The sequence below is a fragment of the Artibeus jamaicensis genome, unplaced genomic scaffold, assembly GCF_021234435.1.
Source record: "Artibeus jamaicensis isolate MK-2021 breed Jamaican fruit bat unplaced genomic scaffold, CSHL_Jam_final contig_525, whole genome shotgun sequence".
NCBI lineage: Eukaryota > Metazoa > Chordata > Mammalia > Chiroptera > Phyllostomidae > Artibeus > Artibeus jamaicensis.
The window spans coordinates 7,904,812-7,925,263 of record NW_026521874.1 but is presented as its reverse complement, the minus strand read 5'-3'; the positions used below and the strand labels follow the sequence as shown (position 1 = coordinate 7,925,263).

Below are 20,452 nucleotides of genomic sequence, written 5' to 3'. Positions count from 1 at the left end.
TCCATGATTTTAAGAATGTAATAACTTGCAGATAATTACTATTAGACTTAGTATTTGAAATTTCAACCAAAATCATAGTTCTAGAGTTGTGTATTAGATAGTTTCTTCAATATTAATAACTTATTTTCTTTTATAGACTACATTGATAGTAGGCATTCTGTTGTGATTTAACATGCAATCATATTTTTATTAAGTATCAGCTTATCACCTAAGTATCACCAAAATAACTCCCTGTTCCTTGTCTCTGATTGTGCGTTTTGTGTATCTTGGTTTTGTCTTTGGAATTCAGAATTTTCTATGGGTAACTTTTTAAATGTTTTAATATTAGATTGAACCATATGGAAATACCCTTTTTGGTTCAGTCTAATGTATCAGTACTAGCAATGTCTGATTAAAATAGTCTTAGGATAGCACACAGTATAATTTTTAAAACACTGGTATTTTAACAGACACGACTGAAGTATTTTTATTGATGTAACAGCCTGTCATGAATGTTTATCCTTCATATTATTTATGATTGCCTTTTGGTTTTCTACAGATGATTCTGATTTAATTTGATGAAAGCATCTGTTTCTTGCCCTGAAGATAATTAAGCTTTTTTTAAAAGGAAAAAAAGAACATTGAATGCTCACTTAACTGTGTCCTAATTATTACCTAGCTCCCCACCCCCTGCAACACATTTTAAGCTGTATTTCTTATTATTCTGTAATTTGAGGTGTTTTATGTATGAACTGCTATGAAGCAAACCTAATTCTCGAACCATGCACTTGAGAGTTGTACAGTGTGTGCATATTGTGAATTACCAGGACTAAGTACTGTGTTTCCTTGACTGTGAAGGTGCCAAGGGCCATCTGACTTCACTTTAGACTTCATCACTCAAAATTAAAACATTCATTTATGATAACAAAAAGAAATACTATTCTAAAGGGAAAGTAGTTAACCTAAGTTGGTAAAGATACTTTTAGGAATACCAGGTCCCTATGGATCACTTATTTTAAATCTTACTAGTTTGTTACTAATGCCTCAAATCATAGAAGACTTTCGTGGGACATTATCCTGCTTATTTCCCATGACTAGTGTGGAGGAGGTACATTCTTAGGGCAGGTGCTGGCCTATAGATAACTGTAGTGAACATAACAATCTTGACGTGGGAATTTACTAGCAGTGTTGATACAGGAAAATTGCCCTTGATTAAATGTGTTCACTGGAGTCAGTAATTGTATCCCATTTGAATCAGCAAGGAACAGTAGAAAGGCACTGAGAAAGGTGTGGCGTCTGCAGCATCTCTGTCTTGATGTGATATATCATCCAGCTGTTAAAAAAAGAAGCCATCAAAAAATTCTATTTAATAACTACATTGAGACTTTTAAAAAATTGGAGTAAGAAAAAGTGACTTTTATCCCCAGAAAAGTGTTATTTGGGTGATTGAAATTCCCCGAGGCTAAGAACTGGCTGGGCTCTACACAGTACTGTGTTAATTACATTTTGTGTCTAGCTCAGTGAAAATGACATCAAGGTCAAATACTAAAAGAAAAAGGATTTCGATTCCTTTTACTTCAGTGAAATAGTTTTATTAGGAGGCATTTTATCAACAGACCTCTAAAACTGTCATAACTAAAATTATAACTAAGCATTGTATTTTAGAGTTGGTAAATTAGGCCTTGTTTGTTAAAAGTTTTGTTTATACATTATTTTTTAATTACAACAGATTTTAGGAAGTGTTGGGAACCATAGGAATAATGTTAAGTAAAGTTCTTGACAGGTTTTGGGGTTGTATATATATTGAATGCTTTTCTTCTGTTAAGGAAGATTTAGTGTTTACATTGTATAAGCTATTAGCAAACAGATGGGTGTAAGCTTTAGTATATAGGCAGCTTATATATTGTGTGTTGATGTAGCTGTCTAATAGCATTAGATCTCCCCCATTTGATTTCCTTGAAAACTTGATGTGAGTTGAGAGGCATATAAATAAGTAGAAAAAGAGAAACTTCTAAAATTCACACTTGGAAAGGAATTTGGAAATAAAGCACAATATACATTAAATGATGCTACACTTTAACCTAAAATTACCACATATGTAGCATTACACTTCAGTGGGAATTGTAGCTCCGATCTGTAACGTACATTTTTCCTCTCTGCCCTAGTACTGGTAAGTCCTTATGGATTGAACGGCACACTAACAGGCCAAGCATACAAGATGTCAGACCCAGCCACCCGTAAGTTGATCGAGGAATGGCAGTATTTCTACCCAATGGTGCTGAAAAAGAAAGAGGAATTGAAAGAAGAGGAGTTGGGATATGATGATGATTTCCCCGTGGCAGTCGAAGTAATTGTTGGTAAGAGAAAATATTTTGCCTGAAGAACTTTATTCTCTTCTTCATCTTCCTTAATTTAAAAAGATAATCACCCAGATTCATCAAAAATGATCTCCATAATTTTCCCATTTTTTAATTCTCTTGACACAGTGGTCTGTGCTGTGTAGTTATCTTGCCTGAAGCACCAATGGTCCCTGTATTCCAAATGCTATTATCATAATGTCGGAGCACATGTTTAAACAGCTATTAACTTATGGAAGAGTGAACCTTTTTGTAGTACCTAATGAGTGTCTCATTTTTGCTGGAGAGTCTTTGACTCTGGCCACTGGCATAGTGAAGTTGGCAGTCTAGTGTGAAGTTTTTCTCAGGCCTGATTTTTCCCTGCTCTTTCCTTACAGGTGGTGTGCGGATGGTTTATCCTTCAGCTTTTGTTTTGATCTCTCAGAACGACATCCCGGTTCCTCAGAGTGTTGCCAGTGCTGGAGGCCATATTGCAGTTGGGCAGCAGGGACTTGGTGGTGTAAAGGACCCGAGTAACTGTGGGATGCCTCTTACCCCTCCCACCTCTCCAGAGCAGGCCGTCGTAGGTGAGTACGGGCTGGCGGTGTCCTGGATGGAAGAGATCCCAAAAGATCATATGTCATTCCCTTGCCCTGGAACACGAGAAATTCCTAGTGGAAGAGATCGAGGTTAGAGTAACATGGGCATTTTACAAAATGGAAAAGGAAAAAATGATTTATTTTTAAATTTTATTTATTTATTTTTAGTGAGAGGGAAGAGAGGGTAAGAAACTTCAGTGTGGTTACCTGTCGTGTACCCTCCCACCCAGGACCTGGCCAGCAACCCAGGCATGTGCCTGATTGGGAATTGAACCGGTGACCCTTTGGTTCACAGTCTGGCACTCAGTCCACTGAGCCACACCAGCCAGGGTGGAAAAGGAAAAATTTAAACAAATAGAATTTATGTGCTTCACAATTTTAGTTTTTACTCCAATTAAACAGTTTAGTTGTTTCTCTTAAGTTCTACACACACATCTGCTGCTTAATACACATGTGTGTGCGCATGTGCGCAGGAGACAAGATGGAGGCTGCTTTCTTATTTTTAAGCCAGTGGAAAACCCCTAAATCATACAGTGGTGAAATCTTTCTCAGTTGACCATTGCCAGGCAGGGACGTGTCTTGGATAGTTCTTTTTCTGTTACAGAGTTAGGCTAGCATTCAGGAGCTCTGAGTAATGATTTGTTCTACCAGTAACCTCTCTACATTAATGATAAATACTGTCAAAATAGGAAAATTTTGACAAAGTTTTCCTTCAGGGAAGAGTCAAGAAATTATTTAAATTAGGAGGATTTTTCCTTCTTTGTTGAATAGTATATTTCATATATTAAATTTTGTGGTAGTTGACTTTAATTGGAAATCTAGACACTAAGGAAAAGCTGTTCATCATACTTGAGCTGAAATGAGGTTACTTATAAGCATTTAATGGGGGGCCAGGTTGGCAGAACCATCAAAGTAAATAAAGTCTTGGTTGCTAAACTTTGAAAACATTCTCAAGTATGAGACATACTAACTTGGTAGTTTTCATGAGCATTTGATAACGATATTTTAGTTTCTAGCATGGTACTTGGCAGATAGTGATCATTCTGTTAAACTGTATGTTGAGAATGTAGACTGTGTAATTGAACACACCTAATTTTAATAACTTGTCTACAGCTATGAATTTGTTCCGAACCTCACTTTCCTGCTCTGTAATACACCACATGCACAACAGGGTTGGGATGTGTATTAGCTGTTCTACCTGACAGTGCCATGTAAACAGTTACGCGGTGTATGAATGGTTGGACAAGGACTTACAGCAGTTTCTTACAGAACTTACAGAAGTCCAGTTTCAGCACACATGATGCTCTCTGTAAGGAATTACTCAGACATTATGTGGGAGATACAGTAATGCGCAGCACATAGCTTCTGTTTTTAAGAGCCAAGTAGTTTCTAAGATGGTGAAAATAATATGCATCCACCTCTTAACATGGTAGCACAGAGAATTTAGATGGTTCCTCATGAAAGGATTTGCTCAACCAATTTTTATTAAAACACTTTAAACTGAAAAAAGAAAAACTACTTTTATAGTCCTCTATAAAAGTCATCACAGAGAAGATGTAGTAAAGAAGGACTAGAAATTTCAGTATTTTGAAAAGTTTTTAAACACATTTCATTTAAAGGTTTTTAACCATTGCATGATATAAGCTGTCATTCATTTTTGTTTATTTATTTTGCCTGATAGTGAAGTTTGTATTCAGCTTAAAATTGAAGGCCTGCTGTGTGCATAATGCCAGTTCAGAACTCTATATTTCATAACTTAAAACCAGGGCGTTTTGTTTGTGCTGCATTCCAGTGTGCACTTCATAGCTGCAGATCTTCCAGTTTCTTTCCCTCTCACTCTGTGTGTCATTGTGCTGGGCCCTGGGTAAATAAATCCCCTCAGGCTTCCTCCCTAAAACAAGCAGACAAAAAACCTAAATAAAAGCTACTGGAATCTTTGTTGTAAAATGAATTTGTCCAAATGTTTATATCATATGTTGAATTACAGCCTAGACCTCTTAATGCTCCATCAGAAAGAGTCCTGCTTAGCCATGTTGTTCTGCACTTGACCATTTTGGAGCATTGCCGTGTTTTTGTGGCTATAGACAGCGTGGGTTACTTTGCCCTCACAGATGGTGAAGAGTTGCCTAGAGTCACGGGGGATATAGGCCGACTAGTTCTGGTGAAATCGCTTGTGGATAGGCACACCAGCATGCCTCTTCTATTTGTGGAGACATCAGTAAGAAACAGCATTCAACATGCACTTAACAACATAGAGTATAAGTCTTATTTAATTCCATTTAAGTTATCACCTGCATTTCAGCTAAATCATTAAAAGCCACTGAAAAGTATTAACCCAAATTGAATCACAAAAGATTCTGTGGCTTGTTTTCCCTACCCCTCTCATATATTGATCATAAATTGCTTCCTTTAATAGCTTGGGCATGTCATCTCTTTAGCTATGTTGTAGGGTCTTGGGGGCCAAGGGCTCTGTTAACAACTTCTGCTATTTGTTTCTTCACTTGGCTTAGTTTTAGAGTAGACATTTGAAAGTCCATTGTAAAATGAAAATGAATTATTTTGCACAATGAACTAAGTCAAGAACATTTTCAGATAAAAGGTAGCAATAAAGGCCAAATTTCTTGTCTCCTTTATCTCATTTGTAATATGACAGTACTTTCTGGGGAACAAGAAAGCTTCAGTTTCTTAGAATGTAAGCAGCTGGAGTTCTTTCCTCCCCCCTCCCTCCCTTCTGTTTTTCCTTTTTTCCTTTTTTAAAAAAATCCTTACCTGAGGACATGCTTATTGATTTTAGAGAGGAAGGGAGGGAGGGAGAGGGGGAGAGAAACATCTGTGTGAGAAAGAAATACCGATCAGTTGCCTCTTGTATATGCCCAGACTGGGGACCAGTCCCACAACCTAGGCACATGTCTTGACCGGGAATTGAACCTGCAAGCTTTCTGTATACTGGACGATGCTCCAACCAATTGAGCTACACCACCCAGGGCTCTGTTTTTTCTTTTTCTTTTTTTAAATAGTGCCAAGCCTAACCATTCAGCTTGATGATTTTGTTGCATTTGTATCAAGAATATTAGTTTGTTATATAGGTTACTTCTTTCTTTTTCAGATGAGAGTGGAGGTTTCTAGATTCTTAAAATTCATTATTTTGGTCAAAGTGTTTTGCATTATAGTTCTATTCAGAGTAAAATCCACAGTGTATTTATGAAATCAAATAGATGAATGTAATTGAAATTTAATACTGGAAGTTGATTTCAGTATTGGTTTTGTGTGAGGTAGAAATAATAAAATACTCATGACATGACCAATAGTCACTATTATCAGCAGTCGTAATGGACATAATAGAAAGAAATGGATTACATACCAACTGTAGTTGGAGAAACAAAGTGGAGTTAGAGAGAAACAAGTGAATTTTTAATCCTCTGATATAAAATGTTGAGACAGCCTCTTGCAGTGTTTTGGTACTAAGCTTTCTTAGTGTCAGGCATTAAGGACAAACACTTCCAAATACAAATTTGAGATTTGACCCATTAAAATCTTTGTGCCATTAAGTTTTTTCTTCTCCCTGGGTCACTGTGTGCAGTAGGTGCACAACCATTTAGCTGAACAAGCACAAAGCTCCCTATACTATTGTGTTTTTCTTTTAAACTTATGTACCGCATTGGGATTTAAAAATTCAAAGCAGCCCACGCACATTTGTATCACTGATATTACGATGTATGAACCCTTCTGTGTAAGTTATCTTTAGTACCTTTAGAGGAGGAATTCCTCTGTATGGGTGTGCTCGTGAAGGATTGTGAGTATTGATGTGGTTACTGCAAAGAGTCATACAAAATGCCCCCCAAAAGGCTATACTGACACAAATTATACACATAGCTACAGATAGTGTTAATGCAAGGGGGTAATGGGCATGAGTTTCAACAATTAAAATGTGTATGTTAAGTAAGCCAGCAGTCTCTGCACTCGAAGACACTTTCAGAAAAATGACGTTCCAAGTTCTCTTTTCCAGGTGAGAGTGGAGGTGTGCAGAATGCTGCCAGTCACTTAGGTTCCCAAGACGGGGGGATGATAACTATGCACAGTCCAAAGAGATCGGGGAAGATTCCTCCAAAACTCCACAATCACATGGTCCATCGAGTCTGGAAGGAATGCATCCTCAACAGAACCCAGTCCAAGTATGTTTTCCGTGTTCCATCTGGATTGTGTTTACTCACCAACTCCTTGATTACTGCACAAGGAGGGCCAGTTGTGTTGCACTGCTGTCCGACCAGACCTGAGGGGTCATTGCAGTGGCGTTGCATCTTTTTGCACATAACAGGATAAAACTCAAAACTAAGACGTTAAAATAAATTGATAATTTCACTTGATTTGATGATTCAGGAAATTTTGAAGTTCCCAATCGTCTCATGTCGGCGTGGTATTCATCTGACATTTATTAGCACAGATGGCTCAGGAGAGTCATCAGTGGGTTTGGTTTTCCTTTGTATGCCAATTTATAAGTGTTTCCTGTTTACAGAGGGAAATGACCTTTGCCTTGTGTTCTGTTACACATTGGCCTTGTGTTTTATTTATTTTTTAAAAGATTTTATTTACTTACATTTAGAAGGGGCAGGGGAAGGGAGGGAGAAAAGGGGGAGAAACATTGATCCGTTGCCTATCCCATATGTGCTTCGACTGTGGACTGAACCCGAAACCCAGGAATGTGCCCTGACCAGGAATTGAATGGCAACCTGTCACTTTGCGGATTGATGCCCAACCGAGCCACACTGGTCAGGGTGCCTTATGTTTTAATCGACAGCTAGAGGGGTGTTTACCAGCTGCTGTACTTCTGTTTGTTGATTTGGGGAAACCGTATTCTTTTTATTCCTCTATCCAGCTTGCCTTCCTTTCTTCCCTTTCTTTCTTTTATCCCTCCTTCCTTTTATCCTTGTCTGCCTACCATTTTTCCCTTCCTTAACATACTTTTGGAAAAGAGGGAGAATTGATTATAAGAGATTACTGGTGATTATTTTAATTACATGAATGATGATGACAGGCAGTGGTCAGTAAATGCTTTTCCACTTACCAAGATTTACGTAAACATATTCAGCATATTTTCATATCTGTTTCGATATCAGATGGAGATGACCATATGCTTAACTGACGCAAGTAAACAAATGAGTTTTGATTCTCTGGAATTGAATAAATATAGATATTCTTGCCAATAACTTCTAAGAACTACACATGTAAAAGCCAGATGTTTCTTAGTGACTACTATTTAGTGTTTTATATACAGATTTAGAACCTGTCGTTTGGACCTAGCTTTTAGCAAATGCATACCATGTATTTATTTCTTAATGAATTGGTTCTAAGGTAGGCTGCTGAAGGAGATGTAGTCATGAAAAATCATATGTCACATTCTAGAATTAAAAAGTTACTTCTAGTCACTTAAAAAAATGATCCTTTCCTTTAGAATAATTGGTACAGATGTTTTTCTTCTATCTGCAATGCCTAGATAATTTCCAGCTTAACATTTTCTTTTTCCTTTCATTTACCATCTTTGATTTTTTTTTATCACCATTAGCCTTTTATCCCCTTCAACTCTTAACAGACCATATCCCCTCTATCAGCAGCGCAGAACAGGGAAGTGAGACACCCAGAAAGGCAGGGAACAGTGGAGACCAAAAGAATTCCCTGCAGAGTCATCATTAAAACACTTTGCAGTATCAGCTATAGCAAAATCAGCCATAAAAAATGTGGTCCAGTGTTCTTACTTTCACTGTCATAATAAGCATCTGCTTTGCTACCAGTTGTCAGTGACATGTAGGAGATATTTTTGTTTCTTATAGTTCACATTACAAGTTTGGAGTGCTGCCCTTAATACTAGCAAATATAGGAGTTGCATTTATTGAAGGACATATAATTTACAGATGCTGTGAAAAGATAATTTTTAAAAATTTAGGTTACTTCTGCAAAATTTAGGCAGCTTTTTAAAGAGCAGCAACAGATAGTGCCAGATAGTGTTTTAATTGCTATGTGTATTGTCTGTGTTAAAATATGCATTAAACTGAAATAGATACATTTTGAATCCTGCTTCTTCTGGTGCATAAAACAAGTAGTAGCCTCCCTTACTGTACCCCAGTCCTCTTCCCCCTCTTGAGTTGCTCTGGACTATCTGCAGGATACCATTACTATGTAAAATGTATTCAGATATTTTAAATAGTTTTTTCTCTCCAGGGCTACGATGTTTGCACAAGTCACATTTTAAACCTTTTTTAGGAGGAGCCAAATGTCAACTCCAACTCTTGAAGAAGAGCCTGCTAACAACCCTGCTGCTTGGGATTTTGTGGATCCAACCCAAAGAGTCGGCTGTTCTTGCTCTAGGTGGGTAGAGAGAGGGCAGCCGCTTGTCTGATGAAGTGGCGGCACATTTAGTCGTCTCTCTCCTGGCCTCAGACCCCTTCTTTCTAGTTGTTGTGTTTTAAGTTTTCCTTCTCCAGTAGAGAAAAAACGTTTAGGTCTGTTCTTATATGCAGACGATACAGTTTTATTGTCGGGTCTGAGAACTAAGAAGCTTTTTAGACAGCTGATCTGTGAATCAGTTTGTTCTCACAGATTTCTTACAGTAGCTGTGTCAAAACTAAAGGCATTTCTTTGGACAATCTCTTGCCCTTTAAATGAGTTCATTTAACTATTCTTAATTTTTAAGTAGAGACAAATATTAAACAAGTTGGCTTGAGTTACTAGAATTTAGATTAAATAGATCTTGCATAGATAATATGTTTTGTTGTGGGTTGTGGTGTGTTTTGATGATTGAGGCAGGTATTTGTAACAACATCTGTGAAAGCTAAGATTATTGCTCATTCATTTATATATTTGAATAGGACCCCAAATTGTTTTCTGTAGAAAAATTTTGTACTCTTCATGGATACTTCCTTGACTTACCACTCTTTGTGGTGGTAAAAAACCTTATTGTCATGAGTTTTCATTAGGGTTCTTAAATATCCTCAAGTGTATGTCAGCCTTCACCTCCCCTCTTAGTTGACTGTTAGAACCTGCATTATTGGTGATTCACTCAATAAATGAACAACTTAGAGTAGCTTTTTTGCTTCCCAATATATGTTTTCACATTTAGTAGTGCTCAATACTTACAAAAAGTTTAGATAAGTATATTTAAAAGATGGCCATCCATTCAATTCTCTGGTTTAGATTGGAGTTCTTATGTGGCATAAATAAATTGGCTTTGGGGAAGGGAGGTGGTCAGTTTGCCCCCTGGGAATGTGTGGAGACCTGGTGTGTGTGCATACTTTCAGGAATTTGACCCCTTCTTCGTGTCTTCCCCTTAAGTTGATCCCCTATTATCAAGCTCTGCCTTGCAGTCACCTTTTTGTTGAGAAATTCTCTAAGGATCAGCCTGGTGAAACCCATAATCGGTTTTTCAAGGAGGGCATTCTAAGAAGTTATTTGCTCATTAAGGGACCTGTCTCTGAGCATGAGAGAATCTCTAGTCTCAGAATCAGTGTGGTGTAGCAGTTGAATACTTTTTTTACTTTGGTCTCTAGGCCATTGTGCAGAGTCTGACAGCAAGTATTTTCCAGTTAACGTTGGTTTTTAAACAGCTCATAGACAAGGTTTATCTCACCTTTAGAAAGTACATAGGAATTTTAGTGTATCTAACTGTTTCTTCCTTTATCATATTTTCTTTCTCTTTTCCTTTTTCACTTATTAAAATTTTTTTCACTCTTTTTTAAAGATTTTATTTATTTTTAGAGAGAGGGAGAAAGAAAGGGAGAGAAACATCAGTGTGTGGTTGCTTCTTGTGTGCCCCCTACTGGGGACCTGGCTGGGAATTGAACTGGTGACCCTTTGGTTTGCAGGCCAGTGCGCAGTCCTCTGAGCCATACCAGCCAGGGCTCCGTTTTCACTTTTTAAAAAACTATCCTTTTATTGACTTACATTACATTTTTATTTTCTACCTTGAATTATTTTTACCTGAAGTATAAACAAGCAAATACTACTCTTTTTTTTTTTTTTTTTGGTCTTCTGGAGTTACTGCTGTGTTTCCTCACCAATACCTTGAATACCTGCGATCTTTCTTTCAGTTATGCATTCCTGTCCACTGACTCCCAAATAATGATCTATACACCTGACTTCTCACAGGTACTCTAGTCTTGTATTTTGGGGGGTACCTCCCAAAGCAGGTACCCTATTGTCATTTTTATCATAATTTTCTCAGTCTAGGAACTTCATCATTTACTTATTCCTCTTTATTTTCTAGATTAGTGTTATCATTGCATTTTATAATGCCTTCCTTTGAAAGGTCTATTGTAGACAGTCCACTTCCCTCGTTTTTTTAGCCTCCATGCATTTTAGCACCGTTTGGCCCTGCCCCTGGCTGCTTCCACCACTGGACCACCCGTATGGTTAGCCCTCTGAGGCTGCTCATCCTGCTGCCTGCTTCAGTGAGGTCTCTTTCTGTTCAGAAGTTTTCAGTACTTGTCAGTTCCTTACTGGCATATCCCTAATTCTAACCATTTCACAATGTAGCTAAGTCATTAAATGCAGTAGGAAAAAAACGACTGTATAAGATTATTCACTTTTAGAAAAGCCCTTACTTTGAAGAGGCTACCGTAAAATCTCTGTCAAAGGGCTGATGTGGTTAAATGCTCTCTGCGAAAATCCAAATCAAGAAGTTGTCTGGAAGAGACTTTTAGAGCTTCAGTTTTAAAATAAGCACCCTTAGAAGGTATAATTGAGATATTATCAGATGAGACATTGATCTCTTACCCTGGCACTTTGCCCTGGGGACTGCAAAACAATCTTTGCTTTGTTGACAATACCTTTGTGCTTAAAGGGCCTTCTTCAAAGTCAGGATTTTTGTTTTTTAGAGGAGCAAAGACTTTGGCAAGAGTGTTTTCAGATTATCTACGACAGGATTACCAAACCCATTATAGGATGGTCCACTCCTCACACTGTTTAATGGCCTTATGAGGCAGGGTGGCCATCCTGCTGTCCCACTAAACCATCCCATTATGCCACACAAATCCATTTTACTGCCCACTAGGGCATCATTTAGTGCAATGCAGCAGTAATTTAATGCCACCCTCGTGGCCTCAGAGAGTTACTAGAGAGCTTACATTTTTCCCTGGGAGTGATTTATATATTGGGGGGAACTAGCTGACCTGCTATGTAACTTGGTTGCACAGATTAAACCTTGGCATCATCACGGGCTCTTACTGAGCAGTTTCTCACAGCCATCCTTGCCAAGAAGTGTGTCAGGGTAGGAGCCGACTTGGTGTTCCTGCCTGGATACCTCATAGGAATTTGGATGTGTATTTACTCACAACAGCCTTTTTCACTTGTCTGATTTTAACTTGAGTCTGCAAGATTCAAAGTTCCCCTTTTCCCTCTTTCTGAGATGATAGTGGCATATGTGTTTAGCCGATTCAGTGTTCTTAGGACTCATCCTCATTACTCATTACCTTAGTTTCACACTTTGGGGGAGAGTTTTGCAGTTATTGAATTCCTGATTAACAATACTACAAGCCATTATAAACGATTCTACATTGGAGTTAACAAAGTGTTGTGAAATGGAAAATAGAAGCTTTTTCTTTCCTTTTTTGGGAGGTGATCTCAAAACTTCTGGCTTTAAGAAGCAGTATGAATAGATTATCTGAGGCCTTCACAAAATGTGAAAGACTTGGGGATTTTTTTTCAAATCAGTAATTTTGTAGGGGTTAGCAGTGTATGAGTTTATGTTTCTCAAGACGATCTCTTATGTTCTTAACTTGTATGTGATTGATTTATCACTTTCCATCAGGGTGTTTTGCAGTTTTTAGTCATTAAAACTATAATTAACACCTAGAGCCCTTTTTGATGTATTAGTGCATCTAATGAGTAGTTAAAAAGACATAACCCCATCAGAGGCATCTCTTTTGTAGTATTATAATGATGCAGTAATTTTCTTCTGTGTATTTGTTGACTTCATTTTAATTCTCGTTTCAGGCATAAACTTTTAAAACGTTGTGCCATGGGACCCAGTCGACCTCCCACAATATCTCAACCAGGGTTCAATGCAGGACCATCATCATCTTCATCTTTACCACCTCCTGCTTCTTCTAAGCACAAAACAACAGAAAGACAGGAAAAGGGAGACAAGTTGCAAAAGAGACCCTTGATACCATTTCATCATAGGCCCTCTGTGGCTGAAGAGTTATGCATGGAACAGGATACACCAGGACAGAAACTAGGGTTGGCAGGGATAGACTCCTCCTTAGAGGTGTCTAGCAGTAGGAAGTATGATAAGCAAATGGCCGTGCCTTCCAGAAATACAAGCAAGCAAATGAATCTGAATCCTATGGATTCACCTCATTCCCCTATTTCCCCTCTGCCGCCAACACTCAGCCCTCAGCCGCGAGGTCAGGAAACGGAGAGTTTGGACCCACCGTCCGTCCCTGTGAATCCAGCCCTCTATGGAAATGGGATAGAGCTCCAGCAGTTGTCTACTCTGGATGACAGAACTGTCCTCGTAGGCCAAAGACTGCCTCTGATGGCAGAGGTCAGCGAGACAGCCTTATATTGTGGGATTAGGCCCTCGAACCTGGAGTCATCAGATAAGTGGTGGCATAGTTTTCACCTCCCACCCATTGATGATGCTGAGTTCCGCCCTCCAGAGCTCCAGGGTGAGAGGTGGGATGCCAAAACGGAGGTAAACTCAGAGAGCACTGCATTGCAAAGGTAAGGCGACTCCCCGCACTGTCCTACCTGGGCACCTCTCTAAAGAAGGGCCAAGGCCACAGGCTCCATGAATCAGGGAGAGGGGCTTTCTTCCTCTTCTTTCGGCCAAAATGAAAGAGGCTTTTCTTCACCCTTCTAGATGCTGCATTTGGAAAATGTTTAAAAGTCAGTGCTTAGTCGTTTGCAGGGTTTAACACACATGCCATTATTTAAACATGCTGGCATATAAAGGTCTCATTGTGACATTTAATATGTTAGCATTCCTTTGTTTTGGGCCTGCGTTTGTTAATCAAAGAATATAGCTTTACGAGACTTTCCATGTGCCAGTCAGTACTTTCTTTGTTTCTTGACACTTTGAAGGAAGGCTTTGTATGTACTCAGTTGCAGATCATCTGTCTAGTAATAATACTTAATATTTATAGTGCTTTTGAGCTACTCATTCTTTATAGTTTACACAGGCTATCTCATTTAATCTTCACCACAACCATATTACTACCTTAATTTTGTAGCTAAGGAGTAAACCAGGGTTATGCTGTTAGTAAAAGGCACAGATGGAATTTGAACCTGAACAGTCTATCCTGAGCCCATCTGTGCTTTTTAGTGGAATCTGTGTAATGAGAGACAAAAACATGTATTCCTGACAAGGGCTACTAATTTTTATTTAATTCTGAATGTAGTCATTAAAAGAAATATACTATAAAGATGAATTAATTTTAACTTTAATTTAAACTTTACAAATGCTTTAAATCATAAATGCTACTCTTTTTAAGACGTTAATCTATTTACTTTATCTCGCCTAAATTGTCATTTATTTTCCCTTTTAGACTCTTAGCACAACCTAATAAACGGTTTAAAATCTGGCATGACAAGCAGCCCCAGATGCAGCCACTCCACTTCCTTGACCCATTGCCTCTGTCACAACAACCTGGAGACAGTTTGGGAGAAGTAAATGACCCATACACCTTTGAGGATGGTGACATAAAATACATCTTCACAGCAAACAAGAAATGCAAACAAGGGGCGGAAAAAGACTCCCTGAAAAAGAATAAGGTACCTACCATTGAACGGAGAGAGAGCCCGACATGGTGTGGGTTCTGATCCACGTCACCCGTGTCAGTGCAACACGTGTGGGAGAACTTGAGGCAGAATGTTTGACGTAGTCGTGCCTGGTTGCTCTGTCCCCATACTCATGCTCTCGGTACCACTGTATCGAACAGCGTGTGGTTCCCTTTTATGTCATGGTTCGCCTTTGTTTAAAAGTCAGCCGAACATTAATGAAGCCTCATATTTTCCAGGCTACAGCTCGTACAGTGCATGTTTCCTCTCATATGCTAATTTTTGTTGGCCTATGCTCCCTCCTCATTTCTTTTAATTATGATTCCAAAATACCCAGGACGTAAAGGAAAAAAAGTTAGTAACAAAATTTATTGTTTGTTGTGCGCTTACTGTGTTTTCCATGCCTAGCGCTTTACTTCTGATTCTCTCTGAATTAATATGAGCACCACTCCAGACTGCGTTGGTATTAATTTCACTGATTTTCTTATCACAGAAATGGGTACTGGAGGTATCTGCTGTCTTTACCTTAAATTTTGAAACACTGTAAAATACTAGGCCATTCAAAGAGGTATTCTTGAGCATAGAGGAAATGCGATTCCTTTACAGAGATCTGTCTAGATCTAGGAAGCTTGAAGCATGATTCAGTATCCAAAATGTTGTTAAAGGCAGCTTTTGACACCGTGGCAGGTCTGCAGTCAAAGGCCACCAGTACCATTTAGGCATAAAACCCTGACTCAGAATACTCCATAGGGCTGAGGGGAAAGTTGGGGGGGGGGGTTGATTCTATTTACATTCAGGGATAGGGACATATCTTTTATTTCTTTTGGTTGCCTAGACCATGGTTTATCATACTTGTGCTCATAACAAGTTCCATTCTACCCTCTAATTCTTTGTGTTCTCCCTCATATTTCACACTTTGGGTTGGTGTTCATGTATTTTGTTTGGCTGAATTTATTACACAGTCAGAGGATGGATTTGGTACCAAGGATGTCACTACACCAGGTCATTCCACGCCGGTGCCTGATGGGAAAAATGCCATGTCTATTTTCAGTTCTGCTACTAAAACAGGTGTGTACCATGATTATTTGCCTCACTTGGATTGTTGCTAAAATAAAATGCAAGGGAGATGTACTTCTCAATTTAAAATTATATTCTTACTGTAATAGCAATAATTTGATCTCATCTTAGTATATTTTTCATAGTTTGTTTTTCAGTTCCTTTCAAAACTGATAAACATATTTGGAAATAATTGTCTCTAAATTTAACTGAAAAGATAGGGAAAAAATTCACAGGCAGGTGTTGCTCATTGAGATCCGTGTCCTCTCCTCACTTTTTCTCCCATAATGAAGTTGCTCATTCTGTCTTTCGTCTCCTTTTCCACAGATGTCCGGCAGGATAACGCTGCCGGCAGAGCCGGCTCCAGCAGCCTTACGCAGGTGACAGATCTGGCGCCTTCCCTGCACGACTTAGACAACATCTTTGATAATTCTGATGACGACGAACTCGGGGTGAGTCTGCCGGTAGCTGCAGAAAAGAATGTTCCTGAGTGGAAGGACTTACCTCAGTGTTTCAAACTATTTCTTATGGTTTGGTCTGCTAAACTTGTGGGCTTTTGGTTCAGGTTCTTGAGTGTTCTTCAAAAAATATTTGTATACTATGAAAGGATTCTAATAGTTACTAGTGTAGTTACAACATTCCTTAGATTTTACTTATTGATGGCTTTTCTTTATTAATGTTATTTCTGGTGTAAATACTAGATTGTTCTCAATTTGTTTTTTAAAATCCTTTTACATAAGACTAGTAGAAATATATTATGTAGTCCCTTTCACACTACATTTTGAAAAATATCCAAGTATGCTCTATACTTTTTAAGGTTACGGAAGCATGGCAGGGAAATATAATTTATGCACATAGACATTAAATAATACAAGGCATCATGTGATTAAATTGACAGATACTAATTCTGACTCTTTGGAGAATATAGTGCTGAGTCAGGAAATGTGTGTCCTTGTCCTCACCAGCTCAGTACCTCAGGGCCAGTAGAAGTGCCTGTTATTTCTGAAGTTCCTAGAGATTAGTAAGATAGGGTCTCTCTTCCAGGAAATCAGTTTACTAGCTTGTTTTTCCTTTATTTTTGTTTTATCTTCCTTGCCATTCATTTATTTTACATATTTGTTAATCATTTGATGATTAGTTCCTTTGTGGCAGGTACGTGAGATTGCAGATATTATTAAATTACCATTCTTATACTTGAGACACCCATGGACTTCAGGAGAAACAACATATAAATAACTTTAAAACTATGCCTATTGCAATGAGGGGAATAGCCTGAATCTAAAGATGCTGGATGCTCAAGTACAAAATGACAAGTGAATAGTGCTTAACTTAAGGAAGGAAGGTTAAGCAGGAGTCAGATTTCTAAAGCCCTTTCTTACTCTAAAATGTATCTGATTAACAGATATTATACATCATTAGTATTTTAGGTACTTAGAAGATTATGAGATCATAATGGCCTCAAAACGTGGATATGGCTTGAAATGTGAAAGACTGGGTGACTGGGATGTGGAGAAGGGACATTAATTTGAGCCTGGAATGAGTCTTGGTTACACAACAAGAATGACCTGGCTGGGCTTTGGGTGATAATGAACAGACCATTCCATTGGTCTGTTTTCTGAACGATGGGTAAGATTGATGGGACTAGAAAGGTTTTGGGCCATGCTTAGTGCTGTGGACTTTGAACACTGCCAGTAATATGTTCCTCTGAAGGCTGCAGTGAGTGGAACTGACCTGGTAGAAGGGAGTGCTGGTTTTCATCAGTCTGATAACACAGAAAGCAGGAGCACACAAGAACCTGAATTCAGGCAGAGGCTGCGTGAAGGAAAGGGATATGGCAGTGTGGCCATATCCCTTGGGATATTGGCTAGCTTTGGTGGAAGGACACATTTCCTTATAGTTGATCCAGGTGTGGAAAATCCTTTTTGAACTTGGTGATCATCCTAAAGCCAGGCATTACCTAGGATTGGTTTTAATGATCCTGAGGGTTAGGTTAGGGGCTTTGCTGGTGATGGTGGGAACAAAGCATGAAAGGAAAAAGGAAGAAGGAAGGAAAGAAAAAAAAGTGAGCATTGCGGAAAAGCTCAGTACTGTTCTGAGCCACCATCTCTGGTGGTTGTGAGCCATTGTACTTCCTCTCTGTTTAAATTATGAAGTACTGAGGACTAAAGGAAGCAATGTGTTCTTTGTTTCTTTAATATATTCTTTGTTAGGTCACTGTACCAGGGGAGCTGAACATTTTCAATCTACTTTTTATTTCTCTGATATTCACCCTGGCATTTAATCAAGGGCACAGTTTACCTTAGAATCATTTTGCTAATTTACTGGTATCTGGTGTTGGGATGCTGTTGTCCAGGTTTTCATCTCAAATGTCTTTGAATTTTACATTTTAACTCTGACATTGAATAAGTATACATAAAAAAGTCTCTATTTGTGACGCTCTTTGCTTTATTTTGCTTTTTTATTTTCTCTTGCCACCAATTTCAGTTGTTTATCTTGCCTACTAATAGACAATTTGTTTTGAAGAACAACTGAATCCTTCTGTGTACATGTCAATATTTTATGAGGTAGGGTTATTTTTTATGAAGATAGACAGTAACTATGAATATAGGAGCAGATGATACATCTTCTTGTATGTGTGATAAAAAATAAAAGAATAATCGGCCCTGGCTGGTGCAGCTCAGTGGATTGAGCGTGGGCCTGCGAACCAGACAATCGCGGTTCGATTCCCAGTCAGGGCACATGACTGGGTTGCAGGCTGGTTCCCTGCAGGCCAGTTCCTAGCAGGGGATGCACGAAAGGCAACTGTACATTGATGTTTCTCTCCCTCTCTCTGTCCCTTCCCCTCTAAAGATAAATAAATAAAATCTTTAAAAAAAAAAAGAATAATCGTTCGACGGGGCTTGAGGTCATTTCTTTTGGCTGCTTCTCCCAAACAGAAGGAAAACCAGACTGATAGGCGATTACTGCTTGGAGTCGCCACCCTAATGTAATTACTGTGTGCCTGGAACTCCTCCTCTGTTGATCTGAGAGGGAAGGTTGACTGAAGGCCTGTGTGCTCCGATTAGATGGCACGGTCTGCCCTCACTAGATCACGAGAAGACTCCATCACACAGGTCCTTGTACTTGAGAAGCTTGTAACCTTCTTTGTTTCACCGTCCTCTGGTATTGCTAGAAGTTCACTTGGTGAGCACTTAAGAAGGAAGCCTCTTTTTCTCTTCTTAGGCTGTGTCACCTGCACTTCGTTCATCAAAAATGCCTGCGGTTGGGACTGAAGACCGACCCCTCGGGAAGGATGGAAGAGCTGCTGTTCCTTACCCACCAAGTAAGAAAAGGAAATGGAGCTTGGGCTTACTGCTCGTACCATACATGTCGGGTCTACTCAGCAGTGCCTCGTGTGGGATCCCTCTCCTTTTTTACTTATTTTTAACAAAGTATTAACTGCGAATTAAGCCTGTGTAAACTGGCATCCCTAAGATGACAGACAGCTAAGATACTATCTTAATTTGAATTCCTTTGCCCTTTGTTTTGAAGTTAGGAATTAACTTCTATGTTTAAAATGTAAAAAACATGTTCTGGGTTCGTTTTTCTGATGGCCCTTTCCTAGTGCACAGTGATTTTTCAGAGTGATACTCCACTATAAGAGCTTGTGTAAAATGTTTTCATTTTCATAAATTTAATTCACACAAGGATGAGTACTGTTTGTTTTCTGTGGGTTTTTTTCCTGATTCGTATTGAAGTTTTTGTGTTTCCTTTTGAGATTAATATTATGTATGCTGACAAAAAGAGGAAATTCCTTTTTTCTAGTCATTCTTTACCCTAAGAAACCACATTATTCTACAGGAAAAAAGAAAGTGTAGCTTGTGTGGATACTCTGAAGCGGAAACATAATCTCATTGCAAATCATCCTTTAATACCTTCTCATTAACTTTAGCTGGTAATGAGAACAAATTGAGGGGAAAAACCACCGTGTCATAGGGATAAGTCAAAAAGTTTTATGAACCTATAACTGTAGAGCTGATTTACTGAAATGTGGAAGTGTGAAAACACAGAGATTGGGTTTGACAGCTTTAGCGGATCCATAGCTGTGTAAAATATGCAAGGCTCTCTCACGCGTGACATGTATGAAAATGAATAATGATAGCCAGCCAGTTGCTGTAGTTTTTTTAATTAAACATTTTTCTTTTTTTATTACTCTGCACTGCAGAATTTTACAAACATGGAACTCACAGATTAAAAGAACCAGTGTTAAAGTAGATACATATGGAATATGTCAGTTGAGTGAATTTTTTTCTGTATTAAACCAGTTAATCCTCTGTCTTTCCGACATTAAGTGATATGTGGCGATGTTACACGTTAACACGTCTGATAACTCGTCCAAGAGTATTCACTCACAACCATCCTGCTGCTTACTGTCGTTGCCTGGTGAAGTGCATGGTATGCTCGCTCATTTCCCTCATTTTTATTCAGAATGGAATTGTCTTAAAAGGAAGCTACTCAATATTTTATGATCAAGTACAGTTTATAAAAATTAATGAATTTGAAATGTGGCAAAAATACAGCATTAGGAAAATACAGATAATACAAGACTCAACAGGATTATTTTCATGTGTACGAAGTACATATGTGCAGGTATGTGCACAGCATTTCCTCCCGAGACAGGACAGTGAACATAGCATGGCAGCGGCTTTATTGTGCGTTGAGGTGGAGAGACAG

General features: G+C 38.6%; 1 protein-coding gene across 3 annotated transcripts in view; it reads left to right on the top strand.

Annotated features, from left to right (window-relative positions):
* The window catches only part of MED13L (mediator complex subunit 13L), a 262,154-nt gene that overhangs the window by 206,061 nt on the left and 35,641 nt on the right, over positions 1 to 20,452 (top strand). For all 3 annotated transcript variants that reach the window (XR_005084095.2, XM_053669761.1, XM_037156292.2), the window contains exons 6-14: positions 2,145 to 2,336; positions 2,714 to 2,902; positions 6,921 to 7,086; positions 9,170 to 9,274; positions 12,896 to 13,627; positions 14,452 to 14,677; positions 15,646 to 15,751; positions 16,067 to 16,191; positions 18,962 to 19,061. Coding sequence is in view for 2 of the 3 variants with exons in the window: in XM_053669761.1 (XP_053525736.1) it covers positions 2,145 to 2,336; positions 2,714 to 2,902; positions 6,921 to 7,086; positions 9,170 to 9,274; positions 12,896 to 13,627; positions 14,452 to 14,677; positions 15,646 to 15,751; positions 16,067 to 16,191; positions 18,962 to 19,061 (1,941 nt within the window). In the remaining variant the exon portion in view is untranslated. The remainder of the gene's footprint in view (positions 1 to 2,144; positions 2,337 to 2,713; positions 2,903 to 6,920; positions 7,087 to 9,169; positions 9,275 to 12,895; positions 13,628 to 14,451; positions 14,678 to 15,645; positions 15,752 to 16,066; positions 16,192 to 18,961; positions 19,062 to 20,452) is intronic.